Source organism: Fusarium subglutinans, assembly GCF_013396075.1.
Source record: "Fusarium subglutinans strain NRRL 66333 chromosome Unknown NRRL66333_c0000343, whole genome shotgun sequence".
Taxonomy (NCBI): domain Eukaryota; kingdom Fungi; phylum Ascomycota; class Sordariomycetes; order Hypocreales; family Nectriaceae; genus Fusarium; species Fusarium subglutinans.
In genome coordinates this window covers 1-19,297 of record NW_023502406.1, presented here as the reverse complement: position 1 = coordinate 19,297, position 19,297 = coordinate 1, and the positions used below count along the sequence as shown (strand labels likewise).

Below are 19,297 nucleotides of genomic sequence, written 5' to 3'. Positions count from 1 at the left end.
GCCTTTATCAGGCCTCGAACAACTCCAGGTATTACTAATAACTGGATTGTCCAATGTAAGGGACGCTCTGCTGTGATGGGAGAATTGCATTGCGGTCATGGTCTTTTTGAAACAGACTAGACAGTGGGCTCGTGGATCACGACAAACGTCTTCTCGGTGGTAATTGCTCCTCTGTACGACCAAACTACAAGTTGTACAGGACACGGCAAGACAAGGCAATTCTCTAGAAGTTCTAGGGTCCGAGTGGCAAATGTTCTGGACGGAACGAAGAACACCGATGAGGCTGAACAGGCTGATCAGTCAAATGCCAAATGACACTTGGTTTCCAGTGTCCACCAGGAAAAAAAGAAAGTTCCGTAGAAGCGACAATCATTCATTGAGGGTCTTGCTGTTGTTGTCTGATAGGCAGAGAGAGTCTAGGGCTTGGCCGCAGACACACCTCACCTCACCTCGAGCTACGTACGTGAAACGCACGTTGGGCTTACAATTGGCTCTGACAATGGCACATTTTCTTGTGGCAGAACACACGACCTCGAGATGCGGATACTCTATTGTGCTGTTCATTTCGTTACGAGAACGCATCATTTAATCAAGACGAGTTAATCAAGCCAACAGAACAGTCTCACTCATAGTCTCATAGTCACTCCCCCTTGTCGTTGGCCGAGCCGTGAGCGATATTCTCCTTCGCACAGTAGCAGATAGGTACCCAGACCCTACAGTGAAGTGAAGACAGACCCCAGGACCCTATCGACGCTAAGGACCACAGGCGATTTGATTGAGGTGGACCCGCCCAGGCCCCCTGTAAGACGACTTTGGGCAATCAATCAGCTGGGAGCTTGAGAATAGAGGCAATTGATCGACTGATTACGACCGAATAACTTCCAATCTGATACTCATGCTTGCTAACGTATCAACCTAGCGGAGGTTGTGATTCACTTCCGGACTTATTGCCGACGACAATTACAAAACGTAAAACAAGAAATCGTATCAAATAGAGAGACATGCTGCAGGATTGGGTCATAATCTCCTTACTCGCCCAACACGTTATGGCTCCAAGCAGCCAAAAGTCGAATAAGCAGAGCCGGCCTCTAACAGATCATTCCATCGCGTGTAAGAGCAGACTATCTTTAACAAGCGTCACGGAAGGCGTCCTCTCAAAGACGCCATGCCATCATCCCTAGACGTGAGTTGCTCTACTCGAGTTTCGGGTTAATAAAAGCCGCAGACAAAGACGAAATCAGTCAGGATCTCAACAAACAATAAATACAACACAACACCAGCGGGCGCTTAACATCATAGAAGTGGAACAGGCGATTAGTCGAACGTCATCTATCTCGCCATCATCATATCGAGCGAAACGAATACATAATAATAACACCAGCAGAAGCTCCATATCTGAGTGATGTTGTTGCCTCTGGGCGTGGCTTGTAGACACAATGAGATTCCCCAATTGGGAGCTCTGCAGAACAGACAGTGACTAGGAGCTGCTGGACCAATCCTACGCTGGTGTATTTAGACCTGGCTCATCGTCGTGTTCCAGCAAGATTAAGCGCCAGGATACGAGTAGTAGTTGCCTATGGAGAGAGCGAGGTTGGCAGAGATAACAAACAGACGAACAAGCAAGCATCGACCGGAAACGGTCCTTGATGAATATTAATTATCTTTTTGGAGGTTTCGAACCAAAGTTAGGCCGTGCCAATGACGCTAGTAGAGACGGCTCCAGTGTCAAAGCGAGCTACCGATGGACCTAAAAAGCCGTGACCACTCGTATCTTAGACCTCAAAAACAGCCCGGGAGAACGTTCAAGGGTCCTTTCGGTTGCTTCTTCTTCTCTCTCCGAGTCCCTTTCAATTCAGCGCATGAATTGATTTCGAACGTTACATGCAGGCGTTGTTCTGCCTTCGGGATGCTGCAATATAATCGTCATTCATCACACCCCAGTAGCTATTTCAAGTACACCCGACTCCAAACTCCAATATGCGTATGCAGTCCCTACAGCCTGGGGATGCACAGTGCATACTCGGTCAGTCGAACTTTCAGCCCTGGCGCAGCCATCACCTATCTCGTCGTATGTACTCTATTGTAGTCTGCAGACGTACCTTGGATACTGGCGCAGAGTGCCAAATGCCGTGGCAAGGCGCTGGGCAGCGCAGTTCGGGTACCTATTAATGCTTTGCAATGCGATGATTCCTGACCTCTACGTCAGAAAAGAGTTACGACTTCTAGATAGAAGGCTATTAGCAGTAAAGTAGTTGAAAAGTTAGAACTTGAAGGTGGTAAACTCTACCTACAATAGATGCTGGAGTACGGAGTAGCTGGTGCCCCTTGTAAGCCGGACCTGTCAGTCAATTGACCGGCTTGTCCAGTTTTCCATGTCTAGCCGTGCCTCGGGAAGTACACATACTCACAGCACATTTGCCGCGTGATGTAGCAAATCTACACTGAATAGAGTGGCTGCTGTGCCTTTCGTCGCCAGAGTTTTGAGCATAGAGTCTGAAAAGCCGGTCATAAAGTCAATCGGGAAGCTTACAGGGCCTACAGCGTATAAGGGGTGAAATCAAAGCCATCCCACCATCACGAGGCAGACGCACGAAGGGTAAAAGAAGGACGACTAACGTCGTACACGTAGGTATCCACCCATCCACGATTGGAGCATCTGTGAGCCTCAACTGGCGCAAGTAAACACATTGGATGATGGTCGTCGATACAGCCTGAACCTAGGTTTTAGGATGACGCAGTTGAGGCGACTGGCGACAGCCTTTTGGGCGTGAATCCGAGTCATAACACTTGAGCAATTGGTTAAGTTGAAAAGAGGATGATGAGGTGGATAGAAGAGAGCTTCTTTACAGTCTCAGCCGAGATGCGTTAATGTAAAATCGCACCTCATGACACGTCCACTTGAGAAAGAGCTGATAGGAGTACTCAGCTCATTATTTAGGACCAAATTTCCAGGATCACCACACCATTTGCTTTTGCCTTTGCTCTCTCCTACTCGAAATCTCTCTCAATCTTGATACAATCCAATCTGCAAATCTGACTGTCTCGTCTCTCTTCTTTTTACTCCGAGCGAACTACGGGAACTTGATGCGCCCCAGGGAACCTAGTCTAGCCTAGGTACCTTAGCGCTCCATAACGGCAACGCAAACGCAACGCAACGCAGCTGGAGCCACACCCCCAGGAGCAAAAAGAACAGGGAGGGTCCAAAGGCCCAAGGTCCCTTGCTAATTCTGATTCAACAAGAGCGTGCACAGTATTACTCACACCGTGCTCCTGCTCTGGGCTGCTCCTGCGTCGTCAGGTTCAGGTATCCTTGCCTGGGCCTTTTTTCGGCGCCAACCTTCCTTCTTCCACTGCACTTGCCGCCAGTGCCTCCAACTCTCTTTCTCTTTCACTTTCCTCAAGCAGTTGCTGCTTCGCCTGTATGTTCTAAACGACGATCCGAATTGCTTCACTTTTTCTTCTCTCTATACAAACAGAAGAATATGCCCTCATCGTTTATAGAACGCTGATTTCATACCATCTAAACATCTCTCTCCCTCCCTCCCTCTCTATACTTAACTTACTTATCTCCCCTCCCCCCACCAAAGAGTGACGAACCGCGCCCGCCGCCCACCGATACCTCCCCGCCATCCTATCGCACTCAATTCTCGCCCAACTTTGTGCCCCGCGACGAAACACTTGCTGCTTCTGCGAGTACGACAGGTCCAAAATCTTCGTCCTTCGACCCTCACGAATGCGAATCTGAGCGATCCGACCTGCCATGGTGATAAACGACTCTGGCATTAGAGTCTCGCGTTCCAATCTCGTCATGACCGCTCCCGCACCGACAACCACCGCCGCCGCAGGCACCGCCGCGCCTTCCACCACTGACGATACTGGTGAGCTATCCCGCCTTCGCCGGCATTGCCCCTCGTGTTTCTGAGCTCGACTCGACCCGCACCATTGCCGCAACAGGACCTTGGATACAAAACTTCGATTTATACATGCTAACACTCGTAGCATCTACTATCACAGTCAACACAAAAGCGCCTGCTAATAATTTCCCTCCCGCAAAGACGGACAAGCCACGTCCTCACGTCTGCACCACTTGCCAGCGTTCGTTCGCCCGATTGGAACATCTCAAGCGACACGAACGCTCCCACACCAAGGAGAAACCCTTTGAGTGTCCCGAGTGCTCAAGATGCTTTGCCCGCCGTGACCTTCTGCTGCGTCACCAGCAAAAGCTGCACCAGGCTACGACCCCGTCATCCCGTCCTCGTAATCGTCGTGAGTCTACAACCGGTGTCGCTCCTGGTCAGAGTCGTGCCCGAAAGAATAGCGTCGCTGGAGCCAACGCAGCTGCCGCTGCCGCTCCGGCTTCAAATGCCTCAAACACCATGCGACCGCGAGCCAACACTCTTGGGCATATCGACACAATGGCTGCCATGGCCTCTGCCTCTGCCAATGCCTCCGTGGCTCGTGGACATGTTCATGGTCATAGTAGACACCCCAGCCTCGCTGGCTTTCCAATGCCCGGCATGGATTCTCTCTATGGTGGCATGTCCGCTGCTATGGGTCAACGAGCTATGCATCCTGGCATCCCCAAACTGGAGACAGGAGCCTTTAATAACCTCGACTATGTTAACCCTCTCAGGACGGCCCCGATGTCCTTCAACGATTTCGATTTCGACTCCATAATCTTTGGGCCAGCCACGACAGTAAACCCAAACAATCTACATTACAGCGACTCACCGCAGGTGATGAACATGGAAAACCCGCCCTTTGGGCACTCGATGAACGACATGTCTGCGAACCCCCAGTTCGACGACCCCGTTGACTGGTTGACTGGTTTTGAGCAACAGATGTCATTTGCGAACGAAAATGTGATTGATGATGGATCGAGTCCGTCGGCAATTAGCACGACGAGTCAGAGTGGGATTAGCGATGTTATGTTGGATGGGTCGAATCATCCTGCGCCGGCTGGGACCAGTTCCATGTGGCCGACATCTGTGATGGCTCCTCCACAGATGCCCTCGAACCCTTTTGCGGTGGAATTGAATGGCACAGTCTTTCCGGATCTCCTTAGCGGAGCACCGTTATCACCTCAGCCAGCTACTCAAAAGATGAATGACCCTTACTTTTCTACGCCTCCACCCTCGCTGAGCTCATTGAGTCCCTCTGTTGTGACGGGACTCGGCACCCAAAACATTAACCAGACCCTTGGCTTCAACGCCGGCCCGGAGACGCCATCTTCTCTAAATGGGGGCAACCACGGCGCTTCGCCAGTGACCACCATTACAGATGCTACCCGGCATGCCATCGTGAACATCCTGTCCCAGTGCCTACCCTTTGGGGGTCGTAAACATTCTTTTACTTCTCAAGGATCACCTCAATCGCCACTTTCTCAGTCTGCCGGCAATGCCGCCTCGTCCCAAGCAGCTAATCTGCCCAGTACTCAGGACCTTCAGCGATATGTCGGTGCCTATCTAGCATACTTCCACCCCCATTTGCCTTTTCTTCATCTTCCTACTTTGTCCTTCGATATGCCCATCTCTGCCAATAGTCGTCCAGGTGTAGGTGGTAGTGGTAGTGGTTGTCTGATATTGTCCATGGCCGCTATCGGCGCGCTCTACGAGATGGATACTGCCCAATCCCGAGAGCTGTTTGAAATGGCTAAGAAAATGATCTTTTTTTACCTTGAAGAACGTCGAAAAGCCGATGTCCGAAAAGCAGATATTCGCCGAGGTACCCCAACTGACCATAGCAATGACGGCAACGCTCACACTCCCGTGTGGCTTGTGCAAGCCATGCTTTTAAATGTTGTATATGGCCATAACTGTGGCGACAAGACTGCCAGTGACATTGCTTCGACGCATTGCGCCGCCTTGGTCAGCCTTGCACAAGCAGCTGACCTCTTGCGACCCAATCGCCCCAACGCCTCTGACGGCCAGGATGTTCAGATGAGTGATGACCGAAACTGGAACATGAATCTGGAGCCCGATCAGGCAGAGTGGCTGCGGTGGAAGTCTGGAGAAGAGCGGAAGCGAACTCTATACGCCGTGTTTATACTTTCAAGCCTCTTGGTTTCCGCCTACAACCACACACCTGCGTTGACAAATTCAGAAATCTACCTGGACCTCCCCTGCGATGAAGAGTTCTTCTCAGCTGAGACGAGCGCCGTCTTTCACTCACGCGGTGGATGCGAGGCTGCAAACCACAACCGGATGACATTTCACGATGCATTGGGTGACCTCCTTCATGTCAATGAGAAACAGCATCAATTCTCTTTTGGTGGACAGTTTGACACCGATGGAAGCGACCCGATGAGTGCGCCTCTTCGACCCAGCACATTCGGATCTCTGATACTCATTAACGCATTGCACAACTATATCTGGGAAACACGACAAAGACACCACAACAAAACCTGGACAAATGAAGAGACAGAGAAGATGCATCGGCACATTGAGCCAGCCTTGAAGGCGTGGCAAGCGGCCTGGGCAAGCAACCCTCATCACAGCGTAGAACGTCCCAACCCTTTTGGCCAAGGCCCGCTGTCAGCTGACGCGATCCCTCTGCTCGATTTGGCGTATATTCGGCTTTTCGTCAACCTTTCACGCTCAAAAGAGAGGTTTTGGCAAAGAGACTGGGATGGCATGGCTGAGGAGCTTTCTCGCGGCAACGAGATCGTGCAGCACGCTGAGCAATCACCGATCTCGAACTCTGAGTCTGGAAGTGCCGAACCTTCGGATAACTCAATCAATGGCTCAGGATTCGTGGAAACGCCTGCGACACAGACGTCATCGATGGACTTGTCCAACACTAAGCTTCCTCTACGGCCAGCATCCTCTAGTATGTCGAGTCACACTACGTCTCGCAGGGAAAAGCATCTTCGGAAGGCAGCTTTCTACGCCGCCGACTCCCTCGCCATGTCGGATAAGCTCGGTGTGACCTTTGCCGACTTCACCAGTAGGGAACTTCCTCTTCAGTCTGCCATGTGTGCGTTTGACTGCGCGCAGGTTCTTGCAGAGTGGATTGCGACTTTGCAGGATCGTGTTGGCTGCTACTTGGGGATCCTTGGTCAGGATCAAGTCAATCTCTCCGAGGTTCCTGCCATAATGCTTCTGGAGGAAGAAGATGTCAAGCTGCTGGGCAAAGTTCAGGAAGTGCTATCATCAGCAGAGATGAAGATGAACATGGAGCTTGTCAATGGCATGAACGGCCGGGACGCCAACCTGGACTTGGGTGGGCACAACGGCTACGCTGCCAAGCTACTCCGAATCACTGCATTGATGCTTGATAAGGCTGCGGTGTGGCCAGTGACGCGACTCAAAGCTCGATGCCTAGAATCTCATGCAAACTTCATGCGGACACGGGCTGAGAGGTCCATCATGCCCCAGCAAAACGCACACGTGCAAGACCAGATGTAGGAAAAGAGCAGTTTTGCAGTTTTATTTCCTCCAAACCGAGTATCAGCATTCACAAACCACGTTGGGATGCATGGAAGGACATGAAGCGATTTTGTTTATGATTTACAGCAAACTTGAGCAACAGCTTTAGGCACCATGAGATCTTTCATGAGAGCATCACACACAAAAGTCTATGCTTTGATTCTACTTGCAAAAATTTGTTTCTGGGCTTTGTTATTCGTATGATCTGTCAGTTTTAGCGTTAGGGGCGTTTGGTAGCTGTCTTGCCAGCAGCTCTAATATCGCCACAATTGGTATTGGAAGCTTGCGTATTACAAGGTTTGATTGCTTCATCGTGAAGGATTGGTAGGGATTGGCACGGATTGTACATGGTAGTGCCGTGATCGGAGATGGATATGAAGTTTCCAGAACGACTGGTGATTGAAAGGATACGCAACGATGGTTGTCGGCTCACGCACACGTGCCATAACAGCATTCAAACTTCAACAAGGAGAATGTCACCCGACAGCGAGGTTCAGTTCACGGAATGTGCTAGAAGCCTGAGGAGGGAGGCAATGGCGATAAAAAGTACATGATAGGAAAAGTGGATGTCTCAAACGGTTTTGATCACAGGACTCGTACATGTACATGCATGTATGTACCTATGCACGGCTGTCTCTCATGTACCTTAGCCAGTTGACTCTGTAACCTCGAGCTGAGCTGTTTAAGTAAAATAAGAAGTGTGTACGACTGGATTCTCTGTGTCTTGCTTTGAGTGAGTGAGTGAGTGAGCGAGCGAGCGAGTGACTAAGCGATGTGACATGACGAGATAATGGGGCTAGCTTGGCCATTTCAAGATAATGGTTATACAAACAACCTAGGTGGGTTAGTGTAAGAGATTCTCTTTGCGAACTGGAGAATTGAAATGAGCCACTCGACTTTTTGTAGTTGCCTGTCTAAGGTAAGGTAAGGTAAGGTAAGGTAAGGCAAGGCAAGGTCGGTATGGATTAATATTAGGCAGACATGAAACACTATGGTGATAGCTTGCTTATGAGTTGAGTGTTTGAGGTGGGTGAGGCATTAGCGTCCACAAGAAGGTCCAATACTGACTGGGTCATTTCTCAGTCGCAACATCATCTTATTCTCGTCTTTTGAACTTCAACTTCATCTTCACACACAGAAACACAAAATGATAGACAAACAAGAAACAACCATCTCTCCCCCAGACTTAAACTTCACTTTCGACGAGTCCGTCGCAGAATGGAACGTCAATCACCGCGAGTGGTTGAAAGCCCACGACAAAACGTGGGACTCGCTCGCCACAGGCGCCCTCGTCTTTGACACCTCCAACCGCATTCTCCTTCTCCAAAGAGCGCCAGACGACAGTATGCCCAACAAATGGGAGATTCCAGGCGGTGCCTGTGACGACGAAGACGAAACTGTTCTGTACGGCTGTGGGCGTGAGCTCTGGGAGGAGGCAGGCCTGAAACTGCGACACATTCGACGTGTTATTCCTGATGGGCCAAATGGAAAACCCGGAGCTGTTTTTACCAACAGAACGGGGAAAAGGTTCTTTTGCAAGTTCAGCTTTGAGGTTGGTGTTGAGGATACGGCTGAAGTCAAGCTGGATCCGAAGGAACACCAGGACTATGTCTGGGCGACAGAGGAGGAGGTCAAGGGGCAGAAGATGGGAGAGAGAGAAATACCACTGACGAATGCATTGATGGTGAGGCTTATCGAGAAAGGATTTGCCATGAGGAGAGACGACAAGGGGGTGTGATGATATGATGCGTTGCTTCTCTTTATGCGCTGAGAGGCTTTGGTGTTATTCAGTGACTAAAGTATGGATCATATTATTTTTAAAACAAAGTAGTAACCGGATAAAACACTGAAACTCCCTGATACCCATTTCCTTTCTTCTCACCAGCGACAGACTAGGTATATTTTCCATTATCCTCAATATGTCATAACCTAAACTCCTATAACCATAAAAGAGACAAACCACACCCAATTTAGTAAATTCAGATTTGCAAATAAAGAGACATATCAGGTTCATGAACTAAATAATAGTCCTGGGAGACAGCCACTTCCCAATGAGAAGAGCTCGGGCTGCAAAGTAGCAAGCTCCTCCAACAGCAGTCATGCCAGTGAAGAGACCAGCCAGAGCTTGAGGGCCCATGCTCTCGAGCATGGCACCACTTGTAGGGAGAGCGATAAGCAGTGCGAAGGCGGTAACAAAGTTCATCATACCTGGAGCAATGGTTAGCTACAGTTGAAGTTGATGGACGATAAAAGAGGGTAGACTTGCCATAATATCGACCATAGTCCTTGGCTTCACATGTTTTACCCATACAGACTGTTATTTGTTAGCACGGTCTTATCAGCTACAACACAAGATGCCTACCTGGAGTAATGGAGAGAAAAGACCCAGACCCAAATCCCCAGATGGCAGACCAGGCGTACAGAGCAGTAGCTGATTTGGTACCGAAAGGAACGAGCAGAGCCCCCATGAAGATGATGGTGAAGACTAAAGTAGCAAGCAGGACATTAAAGTGCCCATACTTGTCACCGACAATTCCGGGAATGACTCGGCCGAATGTGCTCGCCGCCCCGACAATAGAAAGAAGAGTATATCCATTCTCGGCAGTGAAGCCGACCCGAGTGGAAATGGACGGCAGAAGACCCGAGATACTGAAGATGACAAACTCAAACATAAAGATACCAGCCGTAACAAAACAGAATGCGGGTGATTGAAAGGCAGTGAAGTTGAGTGTCGAGCTCTTGGGGCTGGGTTGGCCATTTGTTGATGATGATTTGTAGATCTTGTTGAAGGTGGTGAAGCAGAGAATTGCAGGGATGAGTAGACCTGCGGATATAAACGCCATGATTCGCATTGACCATTGCCAGCCGAGACTGGGATACGTCGACCGTAGAATGATGGGGAATATGACAGCGCCGATGGACGATCCTGCGAGTGTGATACCCATCGCGAGACCTCGCTTGCGGACAAATAGTTTCCCTACAACGGCGATGGCTACAACCATTGTCATGGCCGCGCCTATACTACCGAATACTCCTAGGCAGAGCATGAAGTGCCAGTAGTTGCGACATTCGGCTATGAGCAGAAACATGGCCACATACAGAACTGCTCCAATGGGGCCGATGATATTAGGGCCGTGGACATCGACCATTGGACCGACTTGGACGTTGAGAATGAGTGAGAGGAAGAGAAATAAGCCGCTGATCCATCCAACCTCGCCTTCGCTGTAGTCGTGGAGTTGGTTCATGCTGAGATATGTTTGGACTGTGCCCAACGAGTTCATGAAGCCTGGTCCATAGTCAGTCAGTCAGTTAGTGATCGACTATTGCTGTGGTCGACTTACCGAATGTAGGTATCAGAGTTAGAAAGGACCCAAGGACGCAGATCCATGCACTGAATGTCTTTTCGACATCTTGACTCGAGTCTGCCTCAGGTTGTGCTTCAGCGTCGGGGCTGATGTTTGACACTGTCGCTGTGATGGGATCAAGCCCAAATGCCGCCCAGTTGGTGTTTTCCTGAAGACTATTCCGTTCAATATTCTGCTCTCGCTGTGTTAAATCACCCATGACTTTCATCTTGAATAAGATTTGATGGTAATTGCCTTATCAACAGAAGTGAAAAGGTGGCAGTCAAATATAAGAATTATACGGAAGTGGTCCCGGCAACGCTGAATCTTTTCTTTTTCTCCCTCTCTTTTCTCTTCTTCCACTCACTTACACCAAATAAAGAAGCCTAAACTAGCAACGAATTAGGGAAATAGACTGCATTCTAGACTCCGCTCATGGCAGTTTCTAGCGTCGAAACCACGCCCTACGGACCTCCTCGACCGGATCGGAACTGCCTACCGATGGAGGGGAGAGGGGGGCCACTTGATAAGATCTCACATTACATGCGACTTATGGCTTAAGCGAAACGTGCTCTCATTGTCGGTGAGAACATGGTCAGTGGCGCTGCGGGACCGGAACTACTTTGTGGAGTCGCCGAGTCTTGTCTTCTGGGGGAAACCATATGGCAACTTTTGCATGAGGTTGCTGCTGATAGGGTCAGCCATTCACTCCTTCATTGTGTGTTGCGGCTTCGGTGTGAGTTGCTCTCCAACATTTCTATGATGAGTGTATAAACCTAGGTACCTAAGCCAAAACCTATACCAAGACTCATCATCATCTTGTCAGGTATTTTGTTTATATGAAGCTGTTCGTTCACACGTGAGTCATAGTCAGCCAAATCTCTTCTAGAAAGGCCCCCCCCCTTGTCTTGCTTCCCCTCGGTAAGCCATCAGTGATTCTGAGGTGAGTTTGTGATACACACCATCATCAGCACAGCAGCTTAATCAAGACACCGATGTATTCTTACAAAGACCCCCGAACTTCTCATAATACCCTTGACCTATCAATACTAGAAACAGTCATTCCCAATCTTCATCCCTCTTCAACTGGCTGTGCTTGCTCTTCTTCTTCATCACCTCCGTGACAATGCCATGTCTTGAGATGAAAGTAAGGGTGAAGAGCCACTCGACCTCGACCAGGCCAACTATATTCGGTCCCAAATAGTTGTATCCAATTCTTTGGATTGCTGTCGTGCCTCTTACGGCTCCTCGCTTTAATGAGGGTAGCGATCGTAGGCCATTAACTTATACCGAGTCTCCATAATCACCACAAACCTCAGTGACGGGGTCGCACAAATGGTAACACCATGATAAAGCTTTTCTCGCCCTGCTTTACTCAACACTGATCAAGAACAACATCGAAAACAGCAATGCTGCTTCACGTTCACTTCATGCCTTTAAAACCGGCCAAATCTCAGGGGTAATGTATACTCTCCTTCTTTTGCACAGCTTGATCAACCTCACAGCGCATTATTAATCATGGTGACAATGACCTTGGACGCGGATTCCCCCGATATCTATACTCTCTTCTCCGAATGTATCGCCCATTTCGATGCAGTTGAAAGTGGCACAAGACATCAACCCGCCAGAGTCAAGCAGTCCTTGCCGTCGCGAGAAGATATCTCAAAAGCACGTCAAGACTTTTATAGATGGGGTTCAAGTTATGGAGCTAATCGTCACCCAACATATACGATATCCTTGGACTACAAGTTTCGTAACCAAGATTATACTAGATCCACAATTCTATCACAGCTTGGGCACCTGCTCGAGGACCTGGAATCTTGTGAGTACCTATTCTTGTTGTTGACTCGAGACCATCAATACTGATTTGATCATGCAGTTCAGAAGATATGTGATGGGGTGAGTTTACGGGGTGACGCTAGGTATATATTTTGGAGAGTTGAAAATGTGGTAGCTGAGTTGATACGGTTTCTTGGCCACCTACCAAAGGAACTATGGCTTGAACCTGAGATATGAGACCGCCAGTCATTGAACCCCTCGTCACCATTTTGTCTTGCCAACGGAGACTAAGTCTGAGATATGTAATTGATGGCATAAACGCCTTATCTATGTCTATCTTGAGGCAACACTTGACTAACTGATAACCACTCTCTAAAAGCTTTGCTGTTACTTCGTGGGTAGTCATAGACTCGTAATGTTGATACATGCAAGAGCCTCCTCTTCTGGCTCATTGTTCTCCTTCATAACTCTGCCATGGACTTATCGTGTCATGAATTATTTCTATAGTGTGGCATTATGTATGTGGTAGCACGCTTCATGCTGCTTGTCTGCCCTGTGGGCTTCCTCGATAGCCTCCTCTGCCACGTCGGCCACGGTACCAAGGGGATCGTCCTCTTCGACCACCGCGGCCACCACGACGTGGGGTGGAAATGGTGGAGTTTTCTCTGGGTTCCGGAATTTCAGTGTTGCCATGCTTGAGGCCGTCCGTGGTGTTTGTTCCAGCAGTCACCCCATCTTCGCCTTGGGGATCTTTATTATTTGATGATGGGCTTGTCGCGCTTCGACCTGGCATGGTAGGCTCTGCTTTTTGTTGAGCGCTTTGTTTGTCGAAGCATCGGTCGGTGGTGCTATCTTGGACCTTCACCGCCCTGGAAACTGAAGAAACCGCTTGGTTGTGCTCGGTGGCAACAGGAATTTGGGATCCTGCACTCGCCTTCATAGGAGGCAGTGTAACTCGACGATGCTTCCTGTATTAGTTATACTGACCATAATGTATTTACTCAGTACTTACTGGAGACATTTGCTTCTCTATCGACGAGAGGAGGAGCTCATTGTCCACGTCGGCTCCATCAGAGCCCTGAGATGCCTGAGATGGTTCGCTCTTCGACTGAGCACGACGAGAATAGTACGGCAGCTTATATTCAAAAATTTGACTCTCTGCCGCGTCTCGTTCTTTCGCCGCCCCTTCAGCTTCATCTCCACCTTTGACTAAAGCTAGGAGAGTCAGTGGAGTAAAGAAATTTGGTGCTTTGTGCTTACGCTCCAAGACTTTTGCTTCGTCAGATTTTTTTGCTTCTTTGCTTTTGAGAGCACGGTCAACGGCTGCCATAAAGGCTCTCTTTTTCTCTCTGGAGTCCGTGGCTGGTGTTGCAGTGTCGCCGCTACTCATTTTGGGTCGACCATCCTATGGCCGGCCAGTCACGGCTGTCGTCTTCAATGTCTTCTCATCTTGTTCGGCAACCTCGTCAGACCACTGGCGGCTCGTTTGTGAGCTTACATTTATCAGTCCGTCTTGAGTGGTAGAGCTGGTCGATGCCTCGGAAGTCCCGGTCTCCATGGATTTCCTGATCTTGGCCAACCTGCGAGGGGTAAATGTAGCGGCAACGGGATTCAGCCGGGTTCCCTGCAAGTAAAGGTTAGAATCACCAAAGACTATTTATCTTCGGCTGAAACTACCTCTTGCTTGCGACCTTGGGTAATAGGAGTATCCTCTGCGCTGGCTCTGGCTTCAGATGACTTCGGTTGTTCGTTGGTTGCTGTTGTCGGCTTGTTGACTTTTGATAGCTCGGTTCTGGTCTGCTCTGAGGATAGGTCGTTAACAAATCCTGCTTGACCAGCCGAGGCATCGGCGTCTTCCTCCTTTGTTCGCACAAAGACCTGCTTTGACCAAAGATCGGCGTATCTCCCACCAGCCACGATCAATTCGTCGTGGTTCCCCTGCTCAAGTATCTCGCCATTTTCAACTACAATAATCCGGTCTGCGTTCATAATTGTTGAAAGACGGTGGCTTTGTGAATTAGCATAATCTGAAAGGCACTGACAAGGGATAAACTTACGCGACGATGAACGTGGTTCGGCCCTGGCACAGCCTCTTGAAGGATATCTGAATCTGTTGCTCTGTATCTGTGTCAACCGCACTGGTGGCTTCATCTAGCAGAACAATGTCCGGCTTCTTCAACATTGCTCGAGCAATTGCAATTCGCTGAAGCTCACCGCCAGACAGTTTCCTGTTCAAGTCAGCGTAGAATTTTATAGTAATATCCAAGGTTCACTTACACGCCGCGCTCTCCAACCCGTGTTTTGTATCCTGTTGAGGTCAGCAATTGTCTGATAGGTATCTCAGAGGCTGTTTCCATACCATGAGTGAAGCCTTTGATCTTATCATGAATGCAAGCGGCTTGACATGCTTCAAACACTTCCTCATCGGTGGCGGTTATCCTCCCATATCGTACATTGTTCATAATCGTGTCGTCAAACAGAATTGGATTCTGAGGAACGACTCCAATTCGATCACGAAGACTAGTGAGTTATGTTAGTGCTAAGTGTTTGAGTGACCATTAGTTATGATTAGGTCTTACCTGAACAGATCAACATCTCGTATGTCTTGACCATCGATGCAAATACGACCATCGCCCACATCGTAAAACCGATCAAGGAGTTTGATGAGAGTAGATTTTCCTGCTCCCGTGGCACCCACGAAAGCGACTGTCTGGCCAGCAGGAACATGGAAGCTGACATCATTGATGATGCCCTTCTTCTTGTCGTAACTAAAAGAAACCCGCTCAAACTCGACCTCCCCAGCTACGAACTTCAACGGTCGGGCTCCTTTCTGGTTTTCAACTGATGGCTGAGTTCTCATGATGTCCAGCAGGCGCTCGGCATCGATGAAATCATCGCTTACGTTCTTTCCCAACTTCGCAAAGAACTGAAGCGGTGATGTCAATTGTGCCCAATACATCAAAAGCATAGCAAATTGTCCAGGTGTTGCGTGGCCTGCTCTGATACGGTAGACTGCCAGGAATGCGCTCGCGAGAAGACCAGATGTCAGGACCAGGGTTTGAAATCCGATTGAGATATACCACCCAAGCACATATTGCTGCTCTCTAAGCCAACGATTTGTGACTGCATTGGCGTGTCGATTGTCTTCGTAACCGATCTGATTGAATGCACTAACTGTCTGCCACCCAAGGAAGCCAGACTGGCGCACATAATGTTCCTCGTATAGTGCATTGACACGGTTTCGACTTGCAGCTTTGGAGTTAGCAACAAGTCTGCTAGCAATAAGAAGGAAGAAGACACCGGTAGCCACGGTAATAAGTCCTTCGTAGGGCCCAAATGTGATAGAAAGGTAGACAATAGCCACCCCCATATCAATGAGCATGGGTACGGCATAGAGCAAGACGTTCTCAATAACATTGGAAACCGCACTGCCTCCGTAGATCGCCATCATCATGTCTGATGAGCTTTTTGAGTCGTGGAAATCTGCTGAAAGATGCATCATGTGCGAGTAGGCTGCTCGTGTCAATGCGTCGTGGGAATAGTACTTAACAGGAACCCAGAGCCACTGACGAACTAGCTCGATACCCGACTCAGAAGCAGCTAAGCGGAGGGCAGCAAATACAAGAACCGAGATCCATGGATTACTGTTGCCGGAACCATTCAGGCTGTCCATGATAATGCCTGTCTGGCGGGGGATGAGTAGGTGAAGAGCATTGGATGCGAACAGGCATAGGCACACGGCCGCGGCACGAAGTTGCAGGCCAACATTACCGACAGGCCAGACGTATGGAAAAAGAATCTTGTTATGAGTCAGCGCAATGACTCTTACACAGTCACAAGCAGTGGTATCAGTTGGGGGCTCAATTGGTGAAAATGTGCAAGCAGTCTTTACTTACCTTGAAGCCTTTGGCGTACTCAAACCAGTTTCCACCTTCCTCGAGCCTCTTCTTCATAGCCTCTTTGGCCTCTCTCTCTCTGCGTTCCCAACTATACTCCGGGGCCTCTTCTTCTTCTTCCTCGGCTTGGAGTGTTGACCCATACCCAGATTCCTGACTGGTTGGACTATCAGGTGATGTAGTTATAACTTTGGGCAACAATGGTTCCTGCTCTTCATCGGATGTCAATTTTACAGAAAAGCCAACAGCGAACAAACTAGCGAGTGATATGAAAGACAGGCAACGAATGCTAATGGTAACGCTTGCAAGGATACTGAAGACATCGAAAGGGGAGAACAGTCCCAAAATAGCAGACAATACAGTGATTGCAATATCAAAAGACAGGCCAAGCAACCAAGACCCGATGAAAGGATAGAAGGGGCCCTCTTCAGTGTCGAGACAGCGACTCAGTTGGATCCCGAACGCCAGAATGCAAGCCAGATTTCCGATGATGATGTGATCCTCTGTTGGCCAGCTCTGTGAGAGGACTGCACGGGTCCCAAGCAGCAACAACTGGGCAGTGTATGTCAGGATGCACAGGAGGTAGAAGACGAGTGTCAACCGTTGGCTGGGACATTTCTTCTTTCGCTCATCTTTTCCAGAAGAGTGTACTGTACAGGCTGAAACGAGTGAGGCGAAGAAAAAGTAGATGAAAACGAGAGCTGGGTACAAGTAGTACAGGATCACCAAGGCGGTTTCCGCGGGTGAACTGGCCGCCATAGTGACTGGGGTTGGATCGAGCATCTGCGTCGATGAGGAAGATGAAGCTCTGAAGATTCCAGATAAAGTCGACTGAAACAATGAGCAGGATTCCAATTAAGTGGTGAAGCTGGCAACTTGAGAGCAAGATAAAGTAGCAGGAAGCGGCCAAGAAAGAGTGTATGAAGTACCCTTGGGGGAAAGCGAATGACAAGAAATGGGGAAAAGGGCAACCTCTCGATTCGCCGTAGCAACGATTGCACTCACCGGTCGTAACCGGGGTGTAATACTGATAACGGGAACCGGCGTTGAAGGAGAATTTGAGGATGTAAAAGTTCAGTTTAAGGCCAAGAGTTGAGGATCACAAAATGCGGTGGAACGTGACAAACGGGATCTCTCCTGCGTGTTTGCGTTCGCACTGGGCTGCTTCTTTCCTTCCTCGAGTTACCTAAACAAGGTACAATCAATCAGGCAGGTCAGCTGCTTCAGGTTGTGATTACCAAAATGTCTTGGTCTGTCTGATATGCGGGAAGGTGCGATGCGCGGTCGGATGTTCTAGGTTGGCCTGCCCCGTCCCGTCCAGTCTGTCCGTACCTTAGGTGGCTCGGGTAGTACAAGACACTTTAACCTCAGGTGAGGTGAGGTAGTCGTCAGCGGTGAAAAAGTCTTCTTTCTCACGCGCTCATCCAAACTTCGGTAAATCTGAAGCGAGGTGCGTCCAATTCTTTCGGTGAGAACGTGCGATGAAGCATGTATTTCCAATGCTCCTGGCAGTCAATTGAGTCACGAGGACACAATGATGGTGTCTGCTTTCGAAAAGGAGATGTGGATTAGTAGGCGCTTTCCCTCTGGCGAGCTTGACGATTTTTACTTCGCCTAAAATCTCCGCCGACTAATGCGCTTGTTATTGAAGCCCAGCGTCGAAAAAAACTTCAAGGCGGCATCTAACAGCACTGGTGCCTCGATATTTGTTGAAGAGGCCCAGCGGATGTTTATTGCTGGGGCATCCGGAAATTTTCACGCTGTGAGGCAATGAATACACCTTACCTATATGATGATGCCTGTCAGTCTCTGCTGAACTGGGAAGTGGTGGACAACTCCAATTCGATTTCTCGCGAAACTGAGAAGCTTTTCGAATGCCGACTTACAAGTAAAGAATTTGAAAGAAGGAACCTTAGCGTTTGCAGGATCGTTCAGCTTGAAATATATTCAGGTTCAAGTTCGATGTGGCTCAACTTCTCAAAAGGGGCATACTTCCTTAACTTGCGACAAGGGTACATTAGTCGTTACGAAGCTATCCTTATGGGCCATACCCACTCGAGTCTGGCCATCTTCACCGGCTCATGCGCCTAACAAAGGCTGATTGGTGTATAGCCTGTCCTCAACGACTTGAGATCGTCTCGCGGAATGGAACCCCTGGTTTACGGCCAGCAGCGATGTTACAAGGAAACGTGATCCTGTCACCGCTGAATTACCGACCGCTGGGGAGATCTCCAAGAACCTGCATTCCGCCCTGCTGCAGCCCCAGCTGAGGCTCAACCCAGACTCAAGTGCATTACAGCAACTTAGTCATACACTCTAACCCCTGTTTTTTCATTAGCTTGTAACATTAGGCGCAGATCGGTAAGGATTAATAACTAACTAATAGGTTTAAAAGAGGTTATAGTAGAGATTATAAGAAAAAAAAGGTACTTTAATTATTAACTGAATATAAGGGTTTTTAGGTACTAATTTCTTAGCTTAATAACTAATTAAACTGCCTTATATCTTAATAATAGTAGCTAATTTATAGAGTATTAAGTATACTATTTATAATAATATATCTTTAGGAATTACTTTTTAAGCCTTTATAATAACTTTATATAGCTTTTTACCTATAGGTTTAATATAATAAGTCCTTTTAATCTAGTTTTTTATTTAATTTTATATATATTTAATAGAATTAAGATTAAGGCTATAAGGTAGCTAGGGTACCTAATAGGTACTAAGAAAAAGCTACTAAATAATTTTCTTTATACCTTTTAAGATATATATAAAGGTATTATCTTACTAAAGGATTAATTCTGAGTTAGTAATTTAAAAGTCTTATAGTAAGGGTAAAATCTTTTTATAA

The 19,297-nt window shown here is 48.5% G+C and overlaps 4 protein-coding genes across 4 annotated transcripts; 2 read left to right on the top strand and 2 right to left on the bottom strand.

Moving 5' to 3' along the window:
• Nucleotides 1-3,808: 3,808 nt before the first annotated feature.
• Nucleotides 3,809-7,406, top strand: FSUBG_13442 (zinc finger ADR1; the record flags this gene model as incomplete). Its single annotated transcript, XM_036678334.1, has 2 exons — nt 3,809-3,878; nt 4,000-7,406. 2 exons carry the CDS (start codon nt 3,809-3,811, stop codon nt 7,404-7,406), a joined length of 3,477 nt encoding a protein of 1,158 aa, XP_036531093.1.
• A 1,168-nt stretch (nt 7,407-8,574) lies between these two features.
• FSUBG_13441 (uncharacterized protein) lies at nt 8,575-9,165 on the top strand (the record flags this gene model as incomplete). The annotated part of the gene is made up of 1 exon (XM_036678333.1): nt 8,575-9,165. One exon carries the CDS (start codon nt 8,575-8,577, stop codon nt 9,163-9,165), a length of 591 nt encoding a protein of 196 aa, XP_036531092.1.
• Nucleotides 9,166-9,444: 279 nt separating this feature from the next.
• FSUBG_13440 (monocarboxylate transporter 2) lies at nt 9,445-11,000 on the bottom strand (the record flags this gene model as incomplete). Its single annotated transcript, XM_036678332.1, has 4 exons — nt 9,445-9,635; nt 9,733-9,741; nt 9,790-10,713; nt 10,769-11,000. The coding sequence occupies 4 exons, from the start codon at nt 10,998-11,000 to the stop codon at nt 9,445-9,447; spliced, it is 1,356 nt and encodes a 451-aa protein (XP_036531091.1).
• Nucleotides 11,001-13,085: 2,085 nt separating this feature from the next.
• Nucleotides 13,086-17,205, bottom strand: FSUBG_13439 (vacuolar membrane HMT1; the record flags this gene model as incomplete). Its single annotated transcript, XM_036678330.1, has 10 exons — nt 13,086-13,514; nt 13,563-13,765; nt 13,811-13,955; nt 14,049-14,174; nt 14,228-14,558; nt 14,608-14,778; nt 14,828-14,858; nt 14,910-15,070; nt 15,130-16,349; nt 16,447-17,205. The coding sequence occupies 10 exons, from the start codon at nt 17,203-17,205 to the stop codon at nt 13,086-13,088; spliced, it is 3,576 nt and encodes a 1,191-aa protein (XP_036531090.1).
• Nucleotides 17,206-19,297: the final 2,092 nt, after the last annotated feature.